Genomic DNA, 23,107 nt, shown 5'->3' with positions numbered 1-23,107 from the left:
GAGGAGGCTAAAATGCCAGGAGCAGGGAGCTAGTAACCTCTTCTCCTGTATAAATTACTAAATTTAAAAAGAGAAACTTTCATTTTTCTTTTTGGGCCACCCTGCCTTGGTGGGATACGGCTGGTTTGTTAAAAAAAAAAAAAACTATGTTCTGGTACAGTATACAGTAGACCATTATATTACATGGTAGTTACGTTCCTGAAAATGCCATGTTGGGTAAATCTGTGTTAGATAAACTGAAGAACTTATGGGAAAAATACAGTTACGTTCCTGGGAGTCCCAAAAAACCAAACAGCTTTTTTTTAGACCTCCAGATTTTACAAAAATAAAAGTGAATATGTAATTGTAGTTCACTGTTGTGATGTATTATATTGTTTTTACTGCTTAAGACTACAAATGCAACAGAAATAATATTTCTTACCTTAAATTGTGGGAGCTAGTGCGCATCGATGATTGTGAAGAGAGTGGAGAGTTATGCTGTGGCCCTACTGGGCTGAGGTGGATGGTAGAGGTTCTGGTACTGAGGTCGATGGTTGTACTGGAGTGTGCATAAATTCTGTAATGGATTTCTGTTCTATTTTACCCTGCAGTACATTATACAGCTGACGGAAAGGCATCAGCTGCTCTAGACACCATTTCAGATCACTTCTGCTAGATTTGTCAAGGTTCCCTTCAGTGAAAAAGTCTAACTTTAAGTCTGTTAGTAAATCAGTCAAGTCAGTCAAGTAAGTCTGATAAGTATGTCAGTCAAATAAGTCAGTCAGTCATGCAAGTCAGTCAGTTATTCATCACACAAACTCGTATATTTACTTCATTCTTTTTAATTGTACAAAGTGACACTTCATTAAGGCCATAGGATATCTGTTGTCTAATATCTCTATTTTCTTAGTTAATTCTAAGACTTAAACACCTTTTCTTGCCACTTGCTACTTTCAGAAACACTGGTATGCCTACTGGGTGCTATGACTGCTTGGCAGATACAAGTTATGGCAATTAAAAGATCAAAACACAATTCACAAACACAGCTAGCTCCTAAGAAATGGAACTGAACACTATTCACGAAGGCTGGGATGGTGGTGCCAGGAGTGTCGGGGGTGGCAGGGGATGGTTGTAGGTCTTCCCCCTTCCCCCTGCTGACTGCTGACCCACAACATGGTGGCAGCTTGAGCTGACAATAAAGCATCAGCTGCTCTAGACACCGTTTCAGAGCACTGCTTCAAGATTTGTCAGGGTCCTCTTCAGTGAAAAAGTCTGTCAGTCCGTCAGTAAATCAGTCAAGCCAGTCAGTCAAGTCAGTAAGTCAGTGAAATCAGTAAGTCAAGTCAGTCAAGTAGGTCAGTCAAGTCAGCCAAGTCAGTCAGTCAAATAAGTCAGTCAAATAAGTCAGTTAGTCAAGTCAGTCAGTCATCACATAAACTCGTATATTTACCTCATTCTTTTTAATTGTACAAAGTGACGCTTTGTTAAGGTCATAGGCTATCTCTTGTCTAATATCTCTATTTTCTTCATTAACCCTTTCAGAGTCCAAGGCCCAAATCTGGAGTCACGCACTAGTGTCCAAGAATTTAAAAAAAAAAAATTTGTTATTTTTTCTTATGAAATCGTAGAGAATCTTTTTGTGAAGGTAATAAAACAAAAAGTACGAAATTTGGTGGAAAATTGACGAAATTATGCTCTCGCGAATTTTGATGTGTCAGCGATATTTACGAATCGGCGATTTTGCCGACTTTGACTCCCATTTTAGGCCAATTACATTATTCCAATCAACCAAATTCTTAGCTATTTCACTAGTATTACTTCTATTCTATCGATTGAGCACAAGAAATCGCCAAGTCAACTGTTTCAACTACAAAATAAAGTGATCGGAAATTGTTAATTTGGCCAATTTAACACAAAGTTCAAAATATTCCAATTTCAAAATAGGGTCCAGAATAAAGAATGTAGGCATTCCTGGCACTAAACTAACATTTCCTCTGTTCATTAGTTATGTTTTGAGGCTTTACAAATAAATTCCATTTTGATTTTTTATTCACATAATGAATTTTTATTCACACCAAAAAATAGAAGATTTACTGTTATGCAATACTGTAATAATTGTATAAATATCATCACCATATTTGTGAATGTATATCAGACCCACCAGCTGACGTGTATTAGATGTGTGAGGTCGTTTGTTTACTCTTGAATATCGGCAAAAATTTAACATTTCCGCTACTTTGAGCTCAGTTTCAAGCCATTTCCAGTGCTAAAACCAATCAAAATCATCTCTATTTCTGTAATATGTCTTCCATTCTATCAAATGAGACCAAGAAATCGCAAATACAACTATAAAAAACATACAAAAAAACACTGCAAAGTTGCTGTTTTAATCGAAAAATCATGATTTCAGTTTTTTTCTCTCATTATACACAGTGTGCTGCAGGATCTGTTTTATGTGGTGCACACATACCACATAGATGTATTCTCTCATATCTAGGCCCAAATGTACCACTCACAGTTTATCAGAGTGAGCTGAGCTCATGGCGTAGATCTACGGTTTGGACACTCACTGTAAAGCCGTAGATCTACGGGATGGACCCTGAAAGGGTTAATTCTAAGACTTAAACACTTATTCCTTTTCTTGCCACTTTCAGCAACACTTGTATGCCTACTGGGTGCTATGACTGCTTGGCGGATACGAAATATGGCAATTAAAAGATCAAAACAATTCACAAACACAGCTAGCTCCTAAGACAATGGAACTAAACACTATTCATGAAGACTGGGATGGTGATGGTGGGAGGGTCAAGGGTGGCTGGGGAAATTTTTTCTGTGCCCACAAACAGAGCCGTGTTAAGTTAGTTTTACGAAGTGTACAAAACTGTGTCGCAATTTTTCAATAGTGCAATAACCAAAACATGGCAAATAAATCTGTGTAATATAATGGTCTACTGTATAACTTTCAATGTATAATTGCAGTCATCCTTTGATATTACATTACATGCCTAAGTTAATCCTCACTTCTTCTGTGCTCCTAGCCAGCCATAATACTATGCTCTATCTCACTACCTTCCCTCCCACATGCTTTTATCAACTTGTGATTTTTTGTAAACAATACTGGCTACTTCCAACCAAAGTAGGGTAACCTATAATATTATGTACATTCACAGTTATTCATTCAACAGCTGTCTTGAATGAATGTGTGGACATTACAATTCACATAACCACTGAAAAGCAACAGTTCCAATACTCCTCCAGAGTCTAAGCATTGTACTTCCCACTTCTTACCACCTAACCTGCACATCAAGCCCTAAAAACCACTTGTCTCTACTCATACTGATTGAGAATGCCTGCAGGATGCTCGAGCCTCTACCACTGAAAACCTCTTTCACCCCCCTCTCTCCCTTCCTTCCCTCCACCCTGGATTTATACACCCTCTGTTCTTTTTTTTCTTTCAACATACCGGCCGTATCCCACCAAGGCAGGGTGGCACAAAAAGAAAAACGAAAGTTTCTCTTTTTAACTTTAGTAATTTATACAGGAGAAGGGGCTACTAGCCCCTTGCTCCTGGCATTTTAGTTGCCTCTTACAACATGCATGGCTCACGGAGGAAGAATTCTGTTCCACTTCCCCATGGAGATAAGAGGAAATAAACAAGAATAAGAACTAGAAAGAAAATAGAAGAAAACCCAGAGGGGTGTGTGTATATACATATGCTTGTACATGTATGTGTAGTGTGACCTAAGTGTAAGTAGAAGTAGCAAGATGTACCTGAAATCTTGCATGTTTATGAGACAGAAAAGGTCACCAGCAATCCTACCATCATGTAAAACAATTACAGGTTTTCGTTTTACACTCACTTGGCAGGACGGTAGTGCCTCCCTGGGCAGTTGCTGTCTACCAACTTACTACCTACCCTCTGTTCTAATCTTTCTACATAGCCAAACTATCTCAACAACCCTTCTTTTGCCCTCTGAATTATATGTTTTGCAACTACTCATTGTTTTATAATTTCTGATTTAGTTTTTTGCATAATATTCACCATAAATTTCTCTCAAACATGTTTTCAGCCTCCTCCTCACTGCAACATTTAAAAATCATTATTATTTTTTTTAACACATCGGATGTTTCCTACAGAGGCAAGGTGACCCAAAAAGAAAAACCCAAAAATAAAGAAAATGCTTTCATCATCATTCAACACTTACACCATCACTCATACATAATCACCGTCTTTGCAGAGGCACTCAGATATGACAGTTTAGAAGTCCCTCCAAACTGTCAATATCCCAGACCCCTCCTTTAACCCCTTGACTGTCGCAACCCCCAATCCTGAGGTGTCTCCTGGTGTCGCAAAATTTAACCCTTTGACTGTCGCGGCCGTATATATACATACGTCTTACGAGGTACCGTGTTTGACGTATATATACTCACAAATTCTAGCGGCTTCAAATCAAGCAGGAGAAAGCTGGTAGGCCCACATGTGAGAGAATGGGTCTGTGTGGTCAGTGTGCACTATATAAAAAAAATCCTGGAGCACGCAGTGCATAATGAGAAAAAAAACTCCGACCGTTTTTTTAATTAAAATGCCGACTTTGTGGTCTATTTTTGTATAGTATTTATGGTTGTATTCTCGTTTTCTTGGTCTCATTTGATAGAATGGAAAACATATTATAGAAATAGAGGTGATTTTGATTGATTTTACTATAAAAAGATCCTAGAAATGGAGCTCAAAGTAGGGGAAATGTTTGATTTTTGCCGATGTTCAAAAGTAAACAAATGATGTCATTGTCCAATAAATGTCCAACTAGCCATTCTAATATGCAGTCATGAATGGGTTGATGTTATTTATACAATTATTATAGTATTGCAGTAGTCTGCATAATAGTAAGTCTTCTATTTTTTGTTTGAATAAAAATTCAAAATAGAAAGCAAGGGTAATATCAGAGGGGCCTGGAGACATGACTGATGAGCAAAGAAAATGTTATTTTAGAGCCAGGAATGTCTGCATTGTTCATTCTGAACCTTATTTTGAAATTGTCATATTTTTTAGTTTTCGCGAAATTGGCCAAATTGCAAATTTCTGACCACATTATTAGGTAGTTGAAATCGGTAAATGGGCAGTTTCTTGTACTCAATCGATAGAAAAAATGGAGTTCTAAAGAAATAGCTATGAGCTTGGGCGACTGGAACAATGGAATTAGCCGTAAATAGGGCTCAAAGTGGGCGAAATCGCCGATTTGTAAACAGCGCTGAGGTCGCTAACTTCGCGAGAGCATAATTCCGTCAGTTTTCCATCAAATTTCGTTTTTTGGTGTCATTACAATCGGGAAAAGATTCTCTATCATTTCATAAGAAAAAATAATTTTTTTTTTTTAAATTTTGCGACACCAGGAGACACCTCAGGATTGGGGGTTGCGACAGTCAAAGGGTTAAAAAAAAAAAAAGAAAATTATTTTTTCTTATGAAAGGATAGAGAATCTTTTCCCGATTGTAATAACACCAAAAAATTTAAATTTGATGGAAAACTGACGGAATTACGCTCTCGCAAAGTTAGCGACCTCGGAGATATTTACAAATCGGCGATTTCGCCCACTTTGAGCCCTTTTTTCGGCTAATTCCATTGTTCCAGTCGACCAAACTCATAGCTATTTCTTTAGAACTCCATTTTTTCTATCGATTGTGTACAAGAAACTGCCCATTTACTGATTTCAACTACCCAATAACGTGGTCAGAAATTTGCAATTTGGCCAATTTCACGAAAATTAAAAAATATGACAATTTCAAAATAAGATTCAGAATGAACAATGCAGACATTCCTGGCTCTAAAACAACATTTTCTTTGTTCATCAGCCACATCTCCAGGCCCCTCTGATATTACTCTTGCTTTCTACTTTGAATTTTTATTCAAACAAAAAATAGAAGATTTACTGTTGTTCAGACTACTGAAATATTGTAATAATTGGACAAATAATGTCAACCCATTCATGACTGCATATTAGAATGGCTAGTTGGACATTTATTGGACAATGACATCATTTGTTTACTTTTGAACATTGGCAAAAATCAATCATTTTCCCTGATTTGAGCTCCATTTCCAGGTTCTTTTTATGGTAAAACCAATCAAAATCACCTCTATTTCTATGTTTTCCATTCTATCAAATGAGACCAAGAAAATGAGAAGAAAACCATAAAAACTATACGAATATAGACCACAAATTCGGCATTTTAATTAAAAAAAAGATCGGAGTTTTTTTCTCATTATGCACTGCATGCTCCAGGATTTTTTTTATATGGTGCACACTGACCACACAGACCTATTCTCTCACATGTGGGCCTACCAGCTTTCTCCTGCTTGATTTGAAGCCGCTAGAATTTATGAGTATATATACATCAAACACGGTACCTCGTAAGACGTATATATACGACCAAAACAGTCAAAGGGTTAAAGTGCAGGCAATGTACTTCCCATTTCCAGGACTCAAGTCCATCTAACCGGTTTCCCTGAATCCCATCACAAAATATTACTCTGCTCACACTTCAACAGCTCCTCAGGTCCCAAAAACCATTCATCTCCATTCACTCCTATCTCATACACTCATGCACACTTGTTAAAAGTCCAAGCCCCTCACCCACAAAATCTCCTTTACCCCCTCCCTCCAAACTTTTTGATGATGGCCCCTACCCTGCCTTCCTTCCCCTACAGATTTATACACTCTCCAAGTCATTCTACTTTGTTCCATTCTCTCTAAATGACCAAACCACCTCAACAACCCCTCTTCAGCCCTCTGACTAATACTTTTAGTAACTCCACACCTCCTAATTTCTACACTCCGAATTCTCTGCATAATATTTACACCACACACTGCCCTTAGACATGATATCTCCACTGCCTCCAGCCATCTCTTTGCTGCAGCATTTACAACCCAAGCTTCACACCCATATAAGAATGTTGGTACCACTATACTTTCGTACATTACCTTCTTTGCCTCCATGGATAACATTATTTGTCTCCACAGATACCTCAATGCACCACTCAACGTTTTTCCTTCATCAATGCTATGGTTAACCTCATTCTTCATAAACCCATCCGCTGCCAAGTCAACTCTCAAATATCTGAAAACATTCACTTCTTCCATATGTGATATCCAATTTTTCTTTATCTAAACCATTTGATACCCTCATCACCTTACTCTTATCTATGTTCACACTCAACTTTCTATATTTTTTTTTTTTCAACAAGTTGGTTGTCTCCCACCGAGGCAGGGTGACCCAAAAAAGAAAGAAAATCCCCAAAAAGAAAATACTTTCATCATCATTCAACACTTTCACCACACTCACACATTATCACTGCTTTTGCAGAGGTGCTCAGAATACAACAGTTTAGAAGCATATACATATAAAGATACACAACATATCCCTCCAAACTGCCAATATCCCAAACCCCTCCTTTAAAGTGCAGGCATTGTACTTCCCATTTCCAGGACTCAAGTCCGACTATAAGAAAATAACCGGTTTCCCTGAATCCCTTCACTAAATATTACCCTGCTCACACTCCAACAGATCGTCAGGTCCCAAGTATCATTCGTCTCCATTCACTCCTATCTAACACGCTCATGCACGCTTGCTGGAAGTCCAAGCCCCTCGCCCACAAAACCTCCTTTACCCCCTCTTTCCAACCCTTTCGAGGACGACCCCTACCCCTCTTTCTTTCCCCTATAGATTTATATGCTTTCCATGTCATTCTACTTTGATCCATTCTCTCTAAATGACCAAACCACCTCAACAACCCCACTTCTGCCCTCTGACTAATGCTTTTATTAACTCCACACCTTCTCCTAATTTCCACACTCCGAATTTTCTGCATAATATTTACACCACACATTGCCTTTAGACAGGACATCTCCACTGCCTGCTGGTCTAGTGGCTAACGCGACGGGCTGGAGTTTTGAGACTCTATGACAGCGGGTTCAATCCCAGCCGGGGGTATGGTTCACATCCATATAAGAGTGTTGGTACTACTATACTTTCATACATTCCATTCTTTGCCTCCATAGATAACGTTTTTTGACTCCACATATACCTCAACGCACCACTCACCTTTTTTCCCTCATCAATTCTATGATTAACCTCATCCTTCATAAATCCATCCGCCGACACGTTAACTCCCAAGTATCTGAAAACATTCACTTCTTCCATACTCCTCCTCCCCAATTTGATATCCAATTTTTCTTTATCTAAATCATTTGATACCCTCATCACCTTACTCTTTTCTATGTTCACTTTCAACTTTCTACCTTTACACACATTCTCAAACTCATCCACTAACCTTTGCAATTTTTCTTTAGAATCTCCCATAAGCACAGTATCATCAGCAAAAAGTAACTGTGTCAATTCCCATTTTGAATTTGATTCCCCATAATTTAATCCCACCCCTCTCCCGAACACCCTAGCATTTACTTCTTTTACAACCCCATCTATAAATATATTAAACAACCATGGTGACATTACACATCCCTGTCTAAGACCTACTTTTACCGGGAAATATTCTCCCTCTCTTCTACACACCCTAAACTGAGCCTCACTATCCTCATAAAAGCTCTTTACAGCATTTAGTAACTTACCACCTATTCCATAAACTTGCAACATCTGCCACATTGCTCCTCTATCCACTCTATCATATGCCTTTTCTAAATCCATAAATGCAATAAAAACTTCCCTACCTTTATCTAAATACTGTTCACATATATGCTTCAATGTAAACACTTGATCTACACATCCCCTACCCACTCTGAAGCCTCCTTGCTCATCCGCAATTCTACATTCTGTCTTGCCTCTAATTCTTTCAATTATAACCCTACCGTATACTTTTCCTGGTATACTCAGTAAACTTATTCCTCTATAATTTTTACAATCTCTTTTGTCCCCTTTCCCTTTATATAAAGGGACTATACATGCTCTCTGCCAATCCTTAGGTACCTTCCCCTCTTTCATACATTTATTAAACAAAAGTACCAACCACTCCAACACTATATCCCCCCCTGCTTTTAACATTTCTGTCATGATCCCATCAGTTCCAGCTGCTTTACCCCCTTTCATTCTACGTAATGCCTCACGTACCTCCCCCACACTTACATTCTGCTCTTCTTCACTCCTAAAAGATGGTATACCTCCCTGGCCAGTGCATGAAATTACCACCTCCCTTTCTTCCTCAACATTTAAAAGTTCCTCAAAATATTCTCGCCATCTACCTAATACCTCCCTCTCCCCATCTACTAACTCCCCTACTCTGTTTTTAACGGACAAATCCATACTTTCCCTAGGCTTTCTTAACTTGTTTAACTCACTCCAAACTTTTTTCTTATTTTCATTAAAATTTCTTGACAGTGCCTCTCCCACTCTTTCATCTGCTCTCCTTTTGCACTCTCTCACCACTCTCTTCACCTTTCTTTTACTCTCCATACACTCTGCTCTTCTTATAACACTTTCTATATATTATCTGTTATGTCATATTAGATGAACTGTGATATATAAATAAGCCGTATAGATGATATTATCAAAATTATTCATGAAGTATTTTGCCCAGTCTCCAGACAAACTCTCGTCCACCGCCAACACCGCCCATACCACTACATGGATAACATATTTTATTCATTCTAGAGTATATATTATGTTTCTATGTTATTCATATTGTTTGTTATGTCATACTAGATGAACTGTGATAGATAAATAAGCCGTATAGAGGATATTAGCGAAATTATTCATGAAGTATTTTGCTCGGTGTCCAGATAAATTCTCGTCCACCGCCGACACCGCCCATACCACTACATGAATAACATATTTTATTCATTTTAGAGTATATATCAGGTTTCTATGTTATTTATATTGTTTATTATATCATATTAGATGAAGCCGTAGAGTTGATATTGGTGAAATTATTGAAGTACAGAATTCCACTGGAATGGATTAATTGCATTTCAATTAATTTAAATGAGGAAAATTGACTCTGTAAACTAGCAAATCCAGTTGCGAGGAACGGATTAAACTTGCAAGTAGAGGTTCCACTGTATCCTCAAGACCTTATATATATATCCCCTTTATTAACCCTTTGACTGTCGCAGGCCCCTTTCTGAAACTGTCATTCTATGTCGATAAATTTTTGAAAAAAAAAAAAAAAAAAAAAAAAAAAAAAAGAAAAAAAAAAAAAAAAAAATATTTTTTCTTATGAAATGATAGAGAATCTTTTCCCAATGGTAATGACACCAAAAGTTCGAAGTTTGGTCGAAAACTCACGGAATTACGCTCCCACGAAGTTAGCGGTCTGGGCGACATATGCATATTGGCGATTTCGCCGACTTTGAGCCCTGTTTTCAGCCAATTCTGTTGTTCCAGTTGACCAAACTCATAGCTGTTTCTTTAGAACTACATTTTATCTATCAGCCGAGTACAAGAAACCGCCCATTTACCAATTTGAACTACCCAATATAGTGGTCAGAAATTGGCAATTTGGCCAATTTCACGCAAATTAAAAAAGATGCCAATTTCAAAATAGGGTCCAGAATAAAGAAGGTAGACATTCTTGGCACTAAAATAACATATCCTCTGTTCATTAGTCACATCTCTAGGCCCCTCTTATATTATTATTGCTTTCTATTTTGATTTTTTATTCATACAAAAAAATACAAAATTTACTGTTATGCAGACTACTGCATTATTGTAAAAGTGGTATAAATAATATCAGTGCACTAGTAAAAGAATATTAGACTCCCCAGTTGACGTGTATTAGACGTGTGGTGTGATTTGTTTACTCCTGAACATTGGTAAAAATCGAACATTTCCGCTACTTTGAGCTCAGTTTCAAGGTCGTTTTCATCGTCAAAGTAATGAAAATCATCTCTATTTCTGTAATATGTTTTCCATTTTATCACCTAAGACCATGAAAACACAAATACAACAATAAATACTATACGAAAATACACTTCAAAGTCGGCGTTTTAATCCAAAAAAACGAAAATGTGGGCCTACCAGCTTTCTCCCACTTGATTTAAAGCCGCTAGAATTATTTAGTATATATACGTGAGAAACAGTGGCGTGTAAGACGTATTTATACGGCTTAAACAGTCAAAGGGTTAACACCCATCTTCCACTTATACACTTCGATCATGTCTCCCCTCATTCTTTGTCTAACAAGTGAATGTAATTTAAGGGTCTTCAATCTTTCTTCATAAGGAAAATTTCTAATGCTATGTATTAATTTAGTCATTCTACGCTGAATGTTTTCTAACAAATTTATGTCCATTCTGTAATATGGAGACCAGAACTGAGCTGCATAATCTAGGTGAGGCCTTACTAATGATGTATAAAGCTGTAATATAACCTCTGAACTTCTGTTGCTTACACTTCTTGATATAAATCCCAGTAATCTGTTAGCCTTATTACATACGCTTAGGCAGTGTTGTCTTGGTTTAAGGTTACTGCTTATCATAATCCCCAAGTCCTTTTTGCAATCTGTATGGCTAAGTTCTACATTATTTAACTTATAAATTCTATGGTTATGGACATTCCCGAGCTTCAAAACCTTGTATTTATCTATATTAAACTGCATCTGCCACTTTTCTGACCAGGTACAGTGGACCCTCGCCTACCGAACGCATCACATAACGTTAAATCCGCCTAGCGATACATTTTAACGCAAAAATTTTGCCTCGGCTAGCGCTAAAAAAACTCGCTCAACACGATTTGTTTGAGACGCATCCACGTGCGGCCTGAGCCCGCCTCACTTGTTCCGTGGGTGCCAGTGTTTACAAGCCAGCCACTGCGGTCGCTTCCAAGCATACAATTGGAACATTTCATATTATCACAGCCTTTTTAGTGATTGCACCTGCAAAATAAGTCACCATGGGCCCCAAGAAAGCTTCTACTGCCAACCCTACAGCAAAAAGAGTGAGAATTACTATGGATATGAAGAAAGAGATCATTGCTAAGTATGAAAGTGGAGTGCGTGTCTCCAAGCTGGCCAGGTTGTATACAAAACCCCAATCAACCATCGTTACTATTGTGGCCAAGAAAACAGCAATCAAGGAAGCTGTTCTTGCCAAAGGTGCAACTTTGTTTTCGAAACAGAGATCACAAGTGATAGATGATGTTGAGAGACTGTTATTGGTGTGGATAAACGAAAAACAGATAGCAGGAGATAGCATCTCTCAAGTGATCATATGTGAAAAGGCTAGGAAGTTGCATGACAATTTAATTAGAAAAATGCCTGCAACTAGTGATGATGTGAGTGAATTTAAGGCCAGCAAAGGTTGGTTTGAGAGATTTAAGAATCGTAGTGGCATACATAGTGTGATAAGGAATGGTGAGGCTGCCAGTTTGGACCACAAAGCAGCTGAAAAATATGTGCAGGAATTCAAGGAGTACATAGACAGTGAAGGACTGAACAAGTGTTTAATTGTGACGAAACAGGCCTGTTTTGGAAGAAAATGCCAAGCAGGACCTACATTACTCAGGAGGAAAAGGCACTCCCAGGACATAAGCCTATGAAAGACAGGCTTACTCTGTTGATGTGTGCCAAATCCCCAGTCAGAAAATTCCAATCAATATTACTAAAGTTAAAGTCCCCTAGAATTACAACGTTATCGTGCCTTGTGGCCTTAACAATTTCCTCCCAGAGTAGTCTTCCTCGGTCTCTTTCCAAGTTTGGAGGACGGTATATCACGCCTAAAATCAATTTTTCATGCCCCTCTGAAAATTCTACCTAAACAGACTCAGTATGTGTTTCATACTTTATACCCATTTTTATGCAACAATTTAAATGATCACGGACATAGAGTGCCACCCCTCCCCCCTTCCCAATACTTCTGTCTACTTGGAACAATTTAAAACCCTGAATGTGATATTCAGCAGGCATGTCCCTATTTTTCATATTAAACCATGTCTCAGTTATGGCAAAAACATCAACGTTACTCGCACTTGTAACTAATCTCAATTCGTCCATCTTATTTCTCGCACTACGACTATTAGTATAATTATTTTATTATCACACTGGCCAATTCCCACCAAGGCAGGGTGGCCCGAAAAAGAAAAACTTTCACCATCATTCACTCCATCACTGTCTTGCCAGAAGGGTGCTTTACACTACAGTTTTTAAACTGCAACATTAACACCCCTCCTTCAGAGTGCAGGCACTGTACTTCCCATCTCCAGGACTCAAGTCCAGCCTGCCGGTTTCCCTGAACCCCTTCATAAATGTTACTTTGCTCACACTCCAACAGCACGTCAAGTATTAAAAACCATTTGTCTCCATTCACTCCTATCAAACACGCTCACGCATGCCTGCTGGAAGTCCAAGCCCCTCGCACACAAAACCTCCTTTACCCCCTCCCTCCAACCTTTCCTAGGCCGACCCCTACCCCGCCTTCCTTCCACTACAGACTGATACACTCTTGAAGTTATTCTGTTTCGCTCCATTCTCTCCACATGTCCGAACCACCTCAACAACCCTTCCTCAGCCCTCTGGACAACAGTTTTGGTAATCCCGCACCTCCTCCTAACTTCCAAACTACGAATTCTCTGCATTATATTCACACCACACATTGCTCTCAGACATGACATCTCCACTGCCTCCAGCCTTCTCCTCGCTGCAACATTCATCACCCATGCTTCACACCCATATAAGAGCGTTGGTAAAACTATACTCTCATACATTCCCCTCTTTGCCTCCATGGACAAAGTTCTTTGTCTCCACAGACTCCTAAGTGCACCACTCACCCTTTTCCCCTCATCAATTCTATGATTCACCTCATCTTTCATAGACCCATCCGCTGACACGTCCACTCCCAAATATCTGAATACATTCACCTCCTCCATACTCTCTCCCTCCAATCTGATATCCAATCTTTCATCACCTAATCTTTTTGTTATCCTCATAACCTTACTCTTTCCTGTATTCACTTTCAATTTTCTTCTTTTGCACACCCTACCAAATTCATCCACCAATCTCTGCAACTTCTCTTCAGAATCTCCCAAGAGCACAGTGTCATCAGCAAAGAGCAACTGTGACAACTCCCACTTTATGTGTGATTCTTTATCTTTTAACTCCACACCTCTTGCCAAGACCCTCGCATTTACTTCTCTTACAACCCCATCTATAAATATATTAAACAACCACGGTGACATCACACATCCTTGTCTAAGGCCTACTTTTACTGGGAAATAATTTCCCTCTTTCCTACATACTCTAACTTGAGCCTCACTATCCTTGTAAAAACTCTTCACTGCTTTCAGTAACCTACCTCCTACACCATACACCTGCAACATCTGCCACATTGCCCCCCTATCCACCCTGTCATACGCCTTTTCCAAATCCATAAATGCCACAAAGACCTCTTTAGCCTTATCTAAATACTGTTCACTTATATGTTTCACTGTAAACACCTGGTCCACACACCCCCTACCTTTCCTAAAGCCTCCTTGCTCATCTGCTATCCTATTCTCTGTCTTATTCTTAATTAGTATAATATATTTTTAAAAAACCTCCCTTCTCTTTTTTCTGATTTCTGTTCCTCCACTGTGCCTGTTACTCTCCTTATCACCTAATGCCATTGACTTTCCTATGTTCCCCAATAATTATTCCTCATTCTGCCTATAACTGGTTTCCTTAAAACTCATACTATCGCTACACTCAGAATACAATACATTGATTTTCCACGAAAACCCATACCACTATCTATTTCTAGTTTAAAGACCTAACAGTTCCCTCCACTGCGTTGTCCAGTGCTCCCACCCCAAACCTAGATAAGTGAACCCCATCCCTGGCATACATGTCATTTCTGCCATAGAAGAGGTCCCAGTTGTCTATGAATGTTACTGCATTTTCCTTACAGTGTTTGTCCAGCCAGCAGTTGACACCAATTGCCCTGGACAGCCACTCATTTCCAACTCCTTTCCTGGGCAAAATGCCACATATCACAGGGTTCCCACCCTTTTTCCTAATTATCTCTATTGCTGTCCTATACCTGCTAATCAGGTCTTCACTCCTACGTCTGCCAACATCATTGCCTCCCGCACTGAGGAAGATAATAGGATTGCTCCCATTACCCTTCATATCGTCCAGACGGCTAACAATATCCCCCATCTCAGCCCCAGGAAAACACACCCTCTGCCTTCTCTTCCTGTCCCTAAGACAAAATGTCCTATAGATAGATATAGATAGAGATATAGAAAGACAGAGATATAGACAGAGAGACAGTCAGAGACAGCCAAAGCAAGCCAGCCGACCAGCCTGTCGAATACATAAGAACATAAGAAAGAAGGAACACTGCAACAGGCCTACAGGCCTATGCAAGGCAGGTGCATGTCATACTCCCCCCCCAACTTAGACAAATGACCCACTTAGTCAGGTCACATCCATTGAAGGAAGGAGCATAACATCAGACCTAGTAGCACAAGCTAGTCAGGTCCAATTCACACCCACCCACACTCACTCATGTATTTATCTAACCTAATTTTACTTTCCTCTTAAAATGGGAGTGTTAATGTGACATGGCATCAGTGAATCCCTGGTATTTGCCACACTATTTGCTCTAGCTGGCGCTCAATTAAACTGGTGCTCCCACAAGATACTAAGTGCTCCCAGATTTTTTTAATAGTGCACACACTGAGTGCACAGGCCCATTCTTTCATGTCTAGGCGACTTAAGCCTATTGTGCCAAATTTGAAGGAATTTGAAGGGAAGCAGCCGCAGCAAGCAGCAACAAAGCTACTCCTATATCTTGCCGTCCCCTGGGCCTATGCGAACTCCAGTGACGGCCAAATTTGCAAGTACTGCTGCAACAACATGCAAGGAACCTATAGTGACATAAAAACTGATGGTGACGACAACGAAATGAACTAAATATGACAAAAGAGGGACTGGCATTCAAGTACCAGACCTGCTGCCAGATGTGAACCAGACATGAGACTTTTCCACTACAATGAAATAACTGACCTCCATATCAACTGCACCAGTGTTTAACGGGAAGACAACATGGCAGAAAACCTGATCAACTAAATCTCCAAGGAAATGACAGGTCTGTAGGACTTTTTTCTTCAGTGCCAAACGAGGGAAAGAATTGAGCATTTAAACATGGCTGACCGGAATCCAAACAGCCGCTACTGCCAGACGTACAACTAGCGAAGTGAAATTCTCATCTTTACTGACGTTCATCTGTTGACAGTAGCATCATATCTGTACCACTATCATATCACCTATACCAGTGCTAACGAGAGGGAAACACAGGAGACATCGTCAAATCAACAGTACAAAACTCCAAGGTTATAGGTCGGATATCCCTCAGTGCCAGTCGTGAGAAAGAAGTGAATAGTTAAACAGTCAAGGTTAATGTTTTAGTAGCTGACCTATATTCAGCTGACCAGTGTACAGTGAGAGAATCATAGCAGAAAATGCCAAATATATCTATAAACTCAAGGAAAGTCAGGTTTTAGGTGGCGTTACTCCCCTCAGTGTTTTAAAAATGGCTGTGTCAGCAGAACAGGTCAGGCAGTCAACAACACCACACAACCCCCGATAAATGGAATTGAGGGGGATTTGGAAGGATAAAACCATGGATTAAACCTTTCTGATCTACCAGAATGGAAAGGAGTTGGAAGTTAATTGGGGAAGCCAGACTGTGAGGTGAGAAGGAAAGGGGAGTGTGTAATAAGGGGTTAACTGTAAGGGTTTTGTGAAGTTAAGGGAAAAGTGAGCAGTGAAGAGGGTTTTGAAGAGGAAATTTTACTAGTAATTCAGTGGTGATTGCTAAAGCAGATACTAAGTGTACTAGGGACTGGAAAAGAGAAATAAATATTATTGTATATGAGTAAAAGAGTGAAGAGTGAAAATGGCAGGCATTAGGGGGGTACAGGCTGCCATAATTATATTTATATTTCTTCTTCAATTCCATGAAGAAAGAAATCAGTCATGGGGGCTGGAAAAGGTGAATGGAGTAACAGCGCCCTGGACAGTAAAAGCCCAACAGTTGCCATCCTACCAGAAAAGTAAATGTCACTATCGCTGCAAGGTATGGCAACACCGCATACCCAAACAAAAACAGTGGCACACAGCTCTTATTGTAGCGCTCTTAAGTGGTGATATCCAAATTAATCCAGGACCTCAAACTATTGTGCAGAGGCAAAGCAGACAGATAAATGACGGCGATAATGACGGTCTAGTAGCTAGGAATGATAACCTTAACTCCATATGTAATGCATACATAGGTCAATGTGAGACAATACAGCCATTATTATCTCAAACACTACCAAACACTGTACTAAAGTACGCATGAAAAACAGAAAAGGCACCTTATGTAAAATGTGTAAGGGGTGGGTGCATGATGGATGTATGTACAATTATAGCAACGGTGCCAGAATTCATTTTGTGTGTAACAAATGCACTTTGGCACAGTTACCCTTTAGCAGTGATGACATTGATTTACCTAATTTTAATACAAATGACCCATTGCCATATATTGATGATTATGATTGTTTTATGAAAACAGGCCTTCACTTTGTTCATGTCAATGCAAGATCACTTCTTCCTAAATTGGCAGAGATTAGGATTCTAGCTAACAAAATTAGGGCGGCAGTTATAACCATCTCTGAATCTTGGTTGGATGATATGGTGACTGACGACGAGGTCAAAATAGATGGTTACAATATAAAACGCTTAGATAGGAACAGAAAGGGTGGTGGAGTATGTGCCTACATTAGAAATGACTTAGCTTACAACCCAAGACCTGATTTAAATAACAATAAACTGGAGATTCTATGGTTTGAAGTGCTGCTTTCTAAGACCAAACCCATCTTAGTAGGAACTAGTTACCGCCCTCCTACCCAGGACCAGTTCTTAGAAGACTTTTCCAGAGTCTTGTCCGGAGCTGAAAACAATTGCAAGACAATAATACTGGGCGACTTCAATATCTGTTTTCAGCAGCAAAATAACGGGCTATGCAAAAGGTATAAGCAAATTCTAGGATTAAATAGTTACACTCAACTAATTAATACTCCAACCCGGATCACACAGTTCTCAGCCACCCTAATTGACCACATACTTTGTAACCGCTCTGAGAACATTAGTCAGTCAGGCGTCATTACCACAGGTCTTAGTGATCATTTCATCATTTACTGCACCAGGAAAATCACTAGGGATAGGATAGGCCTACACAGGACAATAAAAATGAGGTCAACTAGAAACTACAGTAAAGAAACACTGGTAAATAGGCTACACAATTGTGACTGGACAGAGATAACAAGTTGCACGGACGTAAACGATGCCTGGGAAAAATTCAAAACAATGTTCACTACCATCCTTGATAATATTGCACCAGTTAAAGAGGTTAGGATTAAACGAAGAACTGAACCCTGGATGAATACTGAGATATTAGATAATATGAAATTCAGAGACCAGCTGCTAAAAAGATTTAAAGCAAACAGACAGGATATTGCAGCACTAAATGAATTCCAAAGGGTGAGGAACAGAGTACAGAGACTTATAAAAGGAGCAAAGGCAAAGCGCTACTGCTCAAAAATTGAAGAGTATAAGCATAACCCCAGAAAGCTCTGGCAACAACTAAAACAGTTGGGGTATAGCCATAAGCCAGTAGATAGGTCTAACATAGTACTCACTATCGATAATGAGGTATGCCATGAAACATCTAAGGTGGCAAATTGCTTTAATTCCTACTACACATCTGTTGCATCAACACTAGTAAGTAAACAACCAGCTGCATCAAATACCTTTAACAAAGACTTTGATAAGTTTCAAACATACTATACCAATAAAGGGGTAACCCCAAACAGTTGTCAACTAGTAAGTGTATCTCATGACTTTATTCAAAAAGAACTAAGCAGGTTAAACCCAACTAAGAGCACAGGCCCTGATAACATCCCATCTAAGTTCCTAAAAGATGGTGCTTCTGAACTGTCAATCCCTATTGCTCACATAATAAATCTATCAATCACCACTAATACCGTACCGGAGGGGTTCAAGGAGGCCAGAGTTACTCCTATCTTCAAGAAAAATAGTAGGTCTGATGTAAGCAACTATAGGCCTGTTAGTATACTCAGTATAATATCTAAAATTCTAGAGAGGGCGGTGTATTCTCAAGTAGTTAAGTACCTTAATGACAACAACATTCTCCATAGCTATCAATCGGGCTTTAGAAGATCCTACTCAACCGACACCTCCCTTATTAATCTGATGGATTACCTGAGAACTGAAATGTCAAAGGGGAACCTCATAGGTATGGTAACCTTAGACTTGCAAAAGGCCTTCGATACTGTCAACCACAATATATTATGTAATAAACTTCAAGCTATAGGTATAGGTTCTGTAGACTGGTTTAAGTCCTACCTTAGCAACAGGAGACAAATAGTCAAAATCAACAAAACAGAATCAGAACCCCTGCCGATAACATGTGGAGTTCCCCAAGGTAGTATTCTGGGTCCCTTATTATTCTTATGTTATGTCAATGATATGCCTATCAGTGTCAAGTGCAAACTCCTACTGTATGCAGATGACAGTGCTCTGTTAGTGTCAGGTAAAGACCCACAAGATATTGCTAATGTTTTAACACTGGAACTGGAGTCCTGCAGCAAATGGTTAGTAGACAACAAACTATCATTACACCTAGGGAAAACTGAAGCCATTCTCTTTGGCACGAAACATAAACTGAGAAGGGTAAATAATTTTAATGTTCAATGTAATGGGGAGCCCATCACTTTGGTTTCATCAGTAAAATATTTGGGAATCCCCTTTGACCCATGCATGTCAGGAGAATTGATAGGGAACAGTGTAGTAAAGAAAGCGAATGCCAGACTGAAGTTCCTGTATAGACAAGCACAGTGTCTACCTACTGAGGCTCGCAGGACCCTATGTCTAGCCCTTATACAATGCCATATGGATTACGCATGCTCTTCTTGGTACTCTGCCTTGACAAAAAAACTGAAAGATAGACTGCAAATCACCCAGAACAAAATCGTAAGATTCATCCTGGGGCTGGGACCAAGAGAACATGTAGGCCAGGATGAATTACAGCAGTTGGATATGCTGAATGTTGAAGACAGAGTAAAACAACTGAAGCTAAATCATGTTTATAAAATTGCTCACAAACAATGTCCAGAATATCTTGCTGTCAATTTTGTCAAGGTTGGGAACCAAAGCAATCATAGTACTAGGGGGAGAGAGCACAACTTTGTAGTACCCACAGTCAGTGGCCAGCCTTCAAACACCTTTTATTGTACAGCAATAAAGGAATGGAACAGACTGCCCGCACATGTCAAAGCCAGTCATAGCATGAACTAGTTCAAGAAGAGTGCCAAAAGGTGTCTGATGAATGTAGCTACAGAAAGGGAGGGGAATGATTTTCTATTTTTTAGCTAACATACGTGTAAATTTTACCATATTCCTAGTAATGACCCTCGTATTGTAGATAGTCTTAATGACCTTGGTGTAGTAGATAGTCTTTTTAGTATGATAATAAGATGTTATCTTCATTGTAGAATAATAAGAAAATATTATAACCTTTATATTTTTTTTTTATTATCACACCGGCCGATTCCCACCAAGGCAGGGTGGCCCGAAAAAGAAAAACTTTCACCATCATTCACTCCATCACTGTCTTGCCAGAAGGGTGCTTTACACTACAGTTTTTAAACTGCAACATTAACACCCCTCCTTCAGAGTGCAGGCACTGTACTTCCCATCTCCAGGACTCAAGTCCGGCCTGCCGGTTTCCCTGAATCCCTTCATAAATGTTACTTTGCTCACACTCCAACAGCACGTCAAGTATTAAAAACCATTTGTCTCCATTCACTCCTATCAAACACGCTCACGCATGCCTGCTGGAAGTCCAAGCCCCTCGCACACAAAACCTCCTTTACCCCCTCCCTCCAACCCTTCCTAGGCCGACCCCTACCCCGCCTTCCTTCCACTACAGACTGATACACTCTTGAAGTCATTCTGTTTCGCTCCATTCTCTCTACATGTCCGAACCACCTCAACAACCCTTCCTCAGCCCTCACTCTGTCTGACTTTTTTGGGTTATCCTAGGTTCTCTACACATATGCTGCTATGTATGATAATTCTATGTAACTGTATTTGTGTATACCTGAATAAACTTACTTACTTGCTTACTTACTTATAACATTGATCTATGTTTGGAGCACTACGCATGCAAAGGTAGATCTACATTTGGACAGTTTAAGGGTTAAAGGAGGGGTTTTGGATATTGGTTGTTTGAAGTGACATCTAAGGTGTCATATCTGGGTGCCTCTGCAAAGGCAGTGATTATGTGTGAATGATGGTGAAAGTGTTGAATGATGGTTTAAGTGTTTCCTTCTTTTTTGAGTCACCCTGCCTCAGTGGGAGACAACCGACGTGTTAAAAAATAAAGCACTTGAACAAAATTTGCATTGGTTTCTTAATTTAAATAACACCAAGAATAATCTCCTTTAAACAATATACCTTTTCCATGCTTGATTAAAATAAGATTACACTTGCCTCTGATCAATAAAAACAAACTTGCCATCATTGGTATGCTTGGAAATAAATTCAATACGTTGAACTGGTGCAGCTCTGCCTAGTCTTGAAGTCTCCCGCACACTAGAGGCCAACAATGGTTGATGCACTCGTCCAACTGCAACCTAAAAAAAAAAAAAAAAAAAAAAAAAAAAAAAATTATAATGAAACCTTTATAATGTTCAAGGGACATCATTTATAGTTTACTTATAAGATTCAAATACAATTTACATAAAACAAATTATACAAAACCTGCATATTAACAAAACATTTTTTTCTAGCAAGTGATTGAATAGTATAGAGAAAACCCTATTATGCAAGTAAAATTAATTCTTCTACATAAAAAAAGCTGTTACAAGACCCTTTATAATCACCAACATCCAATATAACGGGACCTTATGATGAAATTTATCTAAAAAAAGTAGGAGAGGTAACTTTGTAAAAGATTGAATTTATCAAGCTGTATAGTAAATGTAGTAATAAGGATAACAATAAACTTCATGTCAGTACCATGAACTACTAAAGAATATCAGTAGTATACTGAGAAACATAGTATGTTCAAATTATTAATTTTCATGAAATCTATTTTAAATGTAGTCTAACATAAGTTATCCAGGAAAACAAAACTGATGTCAAACCCTCTACCAAACACTTTCTTAAAGCAGGCAACAAACTTGGAGTGTGAAGCACATACTGTGTGTGTTTCTCATTCCTAGACTCTACCTTGCCTACTTTCATGTCATCCAATAATGTTTTTCTTCTTTAATATTTTTTTCAAAATTTTTCTCCTGAATTACCATCAACTCTCTCTCTATCATACTGTACTGAATTTGTACAGCTACTAATTTTTTATCACAATTCTTATAAACTATATTTTAATTCTAATGTATCTTTAACTGATTGTTTTTTGCATATAACTGACCAATATATCTTTTAATTATATTTTACTCTCCTCATTTTCTACTTCACTTCATATTCTTACTGCACATTATTATTGCTTTCACTGTATAAAACTCTTAACTACATCAAGTGGGTTTTAGAAAATGACCACATATTGCCTATGTTATCCTCCATGTTGTTGAACAACAATTCTTTCAGCTTCTTTACACATTCTAACACTTATTTCCTTAGTTTCTCTGGCATCACCATTCTCTCTCCTTTACCTACCCCTTGAATGAAACATAAAATTCATTTTAATACACTTATCTAAATTTATCAACTAGAGTACGTACTTATTTCATAATTCCTTTAATTTTTTTACCACACAGGCCATTTTCCCACCAATGTCTAGTTTTTCAAAAGGAAACACATTCACCATCACTCTAAACTACAGGCATGATAAAACTTAATTTTTATTAGTAAGCCACTGGGTAAGAAGTCCATAATACAGTACATATTTCAATATTTTAAAGAAGCTCATAATCTACAACAAACAAAATAGATTGCTTATGGTATTAGTGAATACCACAAGCAACATTGTATGAGGTGGCCAGCAAGTGGTGCTTGAGAAGCAAGGTGACAAGACATTTAAGAATTACACGCACTTGCAACACTTGGGCATCTTTATTGAGGAAA

The 23,107-nt window shown here is 38.8% G+C and overlaps 1 protein-coding gene across 3 annotated transcripts in view; it reads right to left on the bottom strand.

Annotated features, from left to right (window-relative positions):
* Nucleotides 1-23,107, bottom strand: part of cyc (basic helix-loop-helix ARNT-like protein cyc) — a 92,921-nt gene that overhangs the window by 18,281 nt on the left and 51,533 nt on the right. For all 3 annotated transcript variants that reach the window (XM_053795052.2, XM_053795044.2, XM_053795035.2), the window contains one exon: nucleotides 21,515-21,657. In XM_053795052.2, coding sequence (XP_053651027.1) covers nucleotides 21,515-21,657 — 143 coding nt within the window. The remainder of the gene's footprint in view (nucleotides 1-21,514; nucleotides 21,658-23,107) is intronic.

Source organism: Cherax quadricarinatus, chromosome 37, assembly GCF_038502225.1.
Source record: "Cherax quadricarinatus isolate ZL_2023a chromosome 37, ASM3850222v1, whole genome shotgun sequence".
NCBI lineage: Eukaryota > Metazoa > Arthropoda > Malacostraca > Decapoda > Parastacidae > Cherax > Cherax quadricarinatus.
This window is presented reverse-complemented; position numbering and strand designations above follow the sequence as displayed.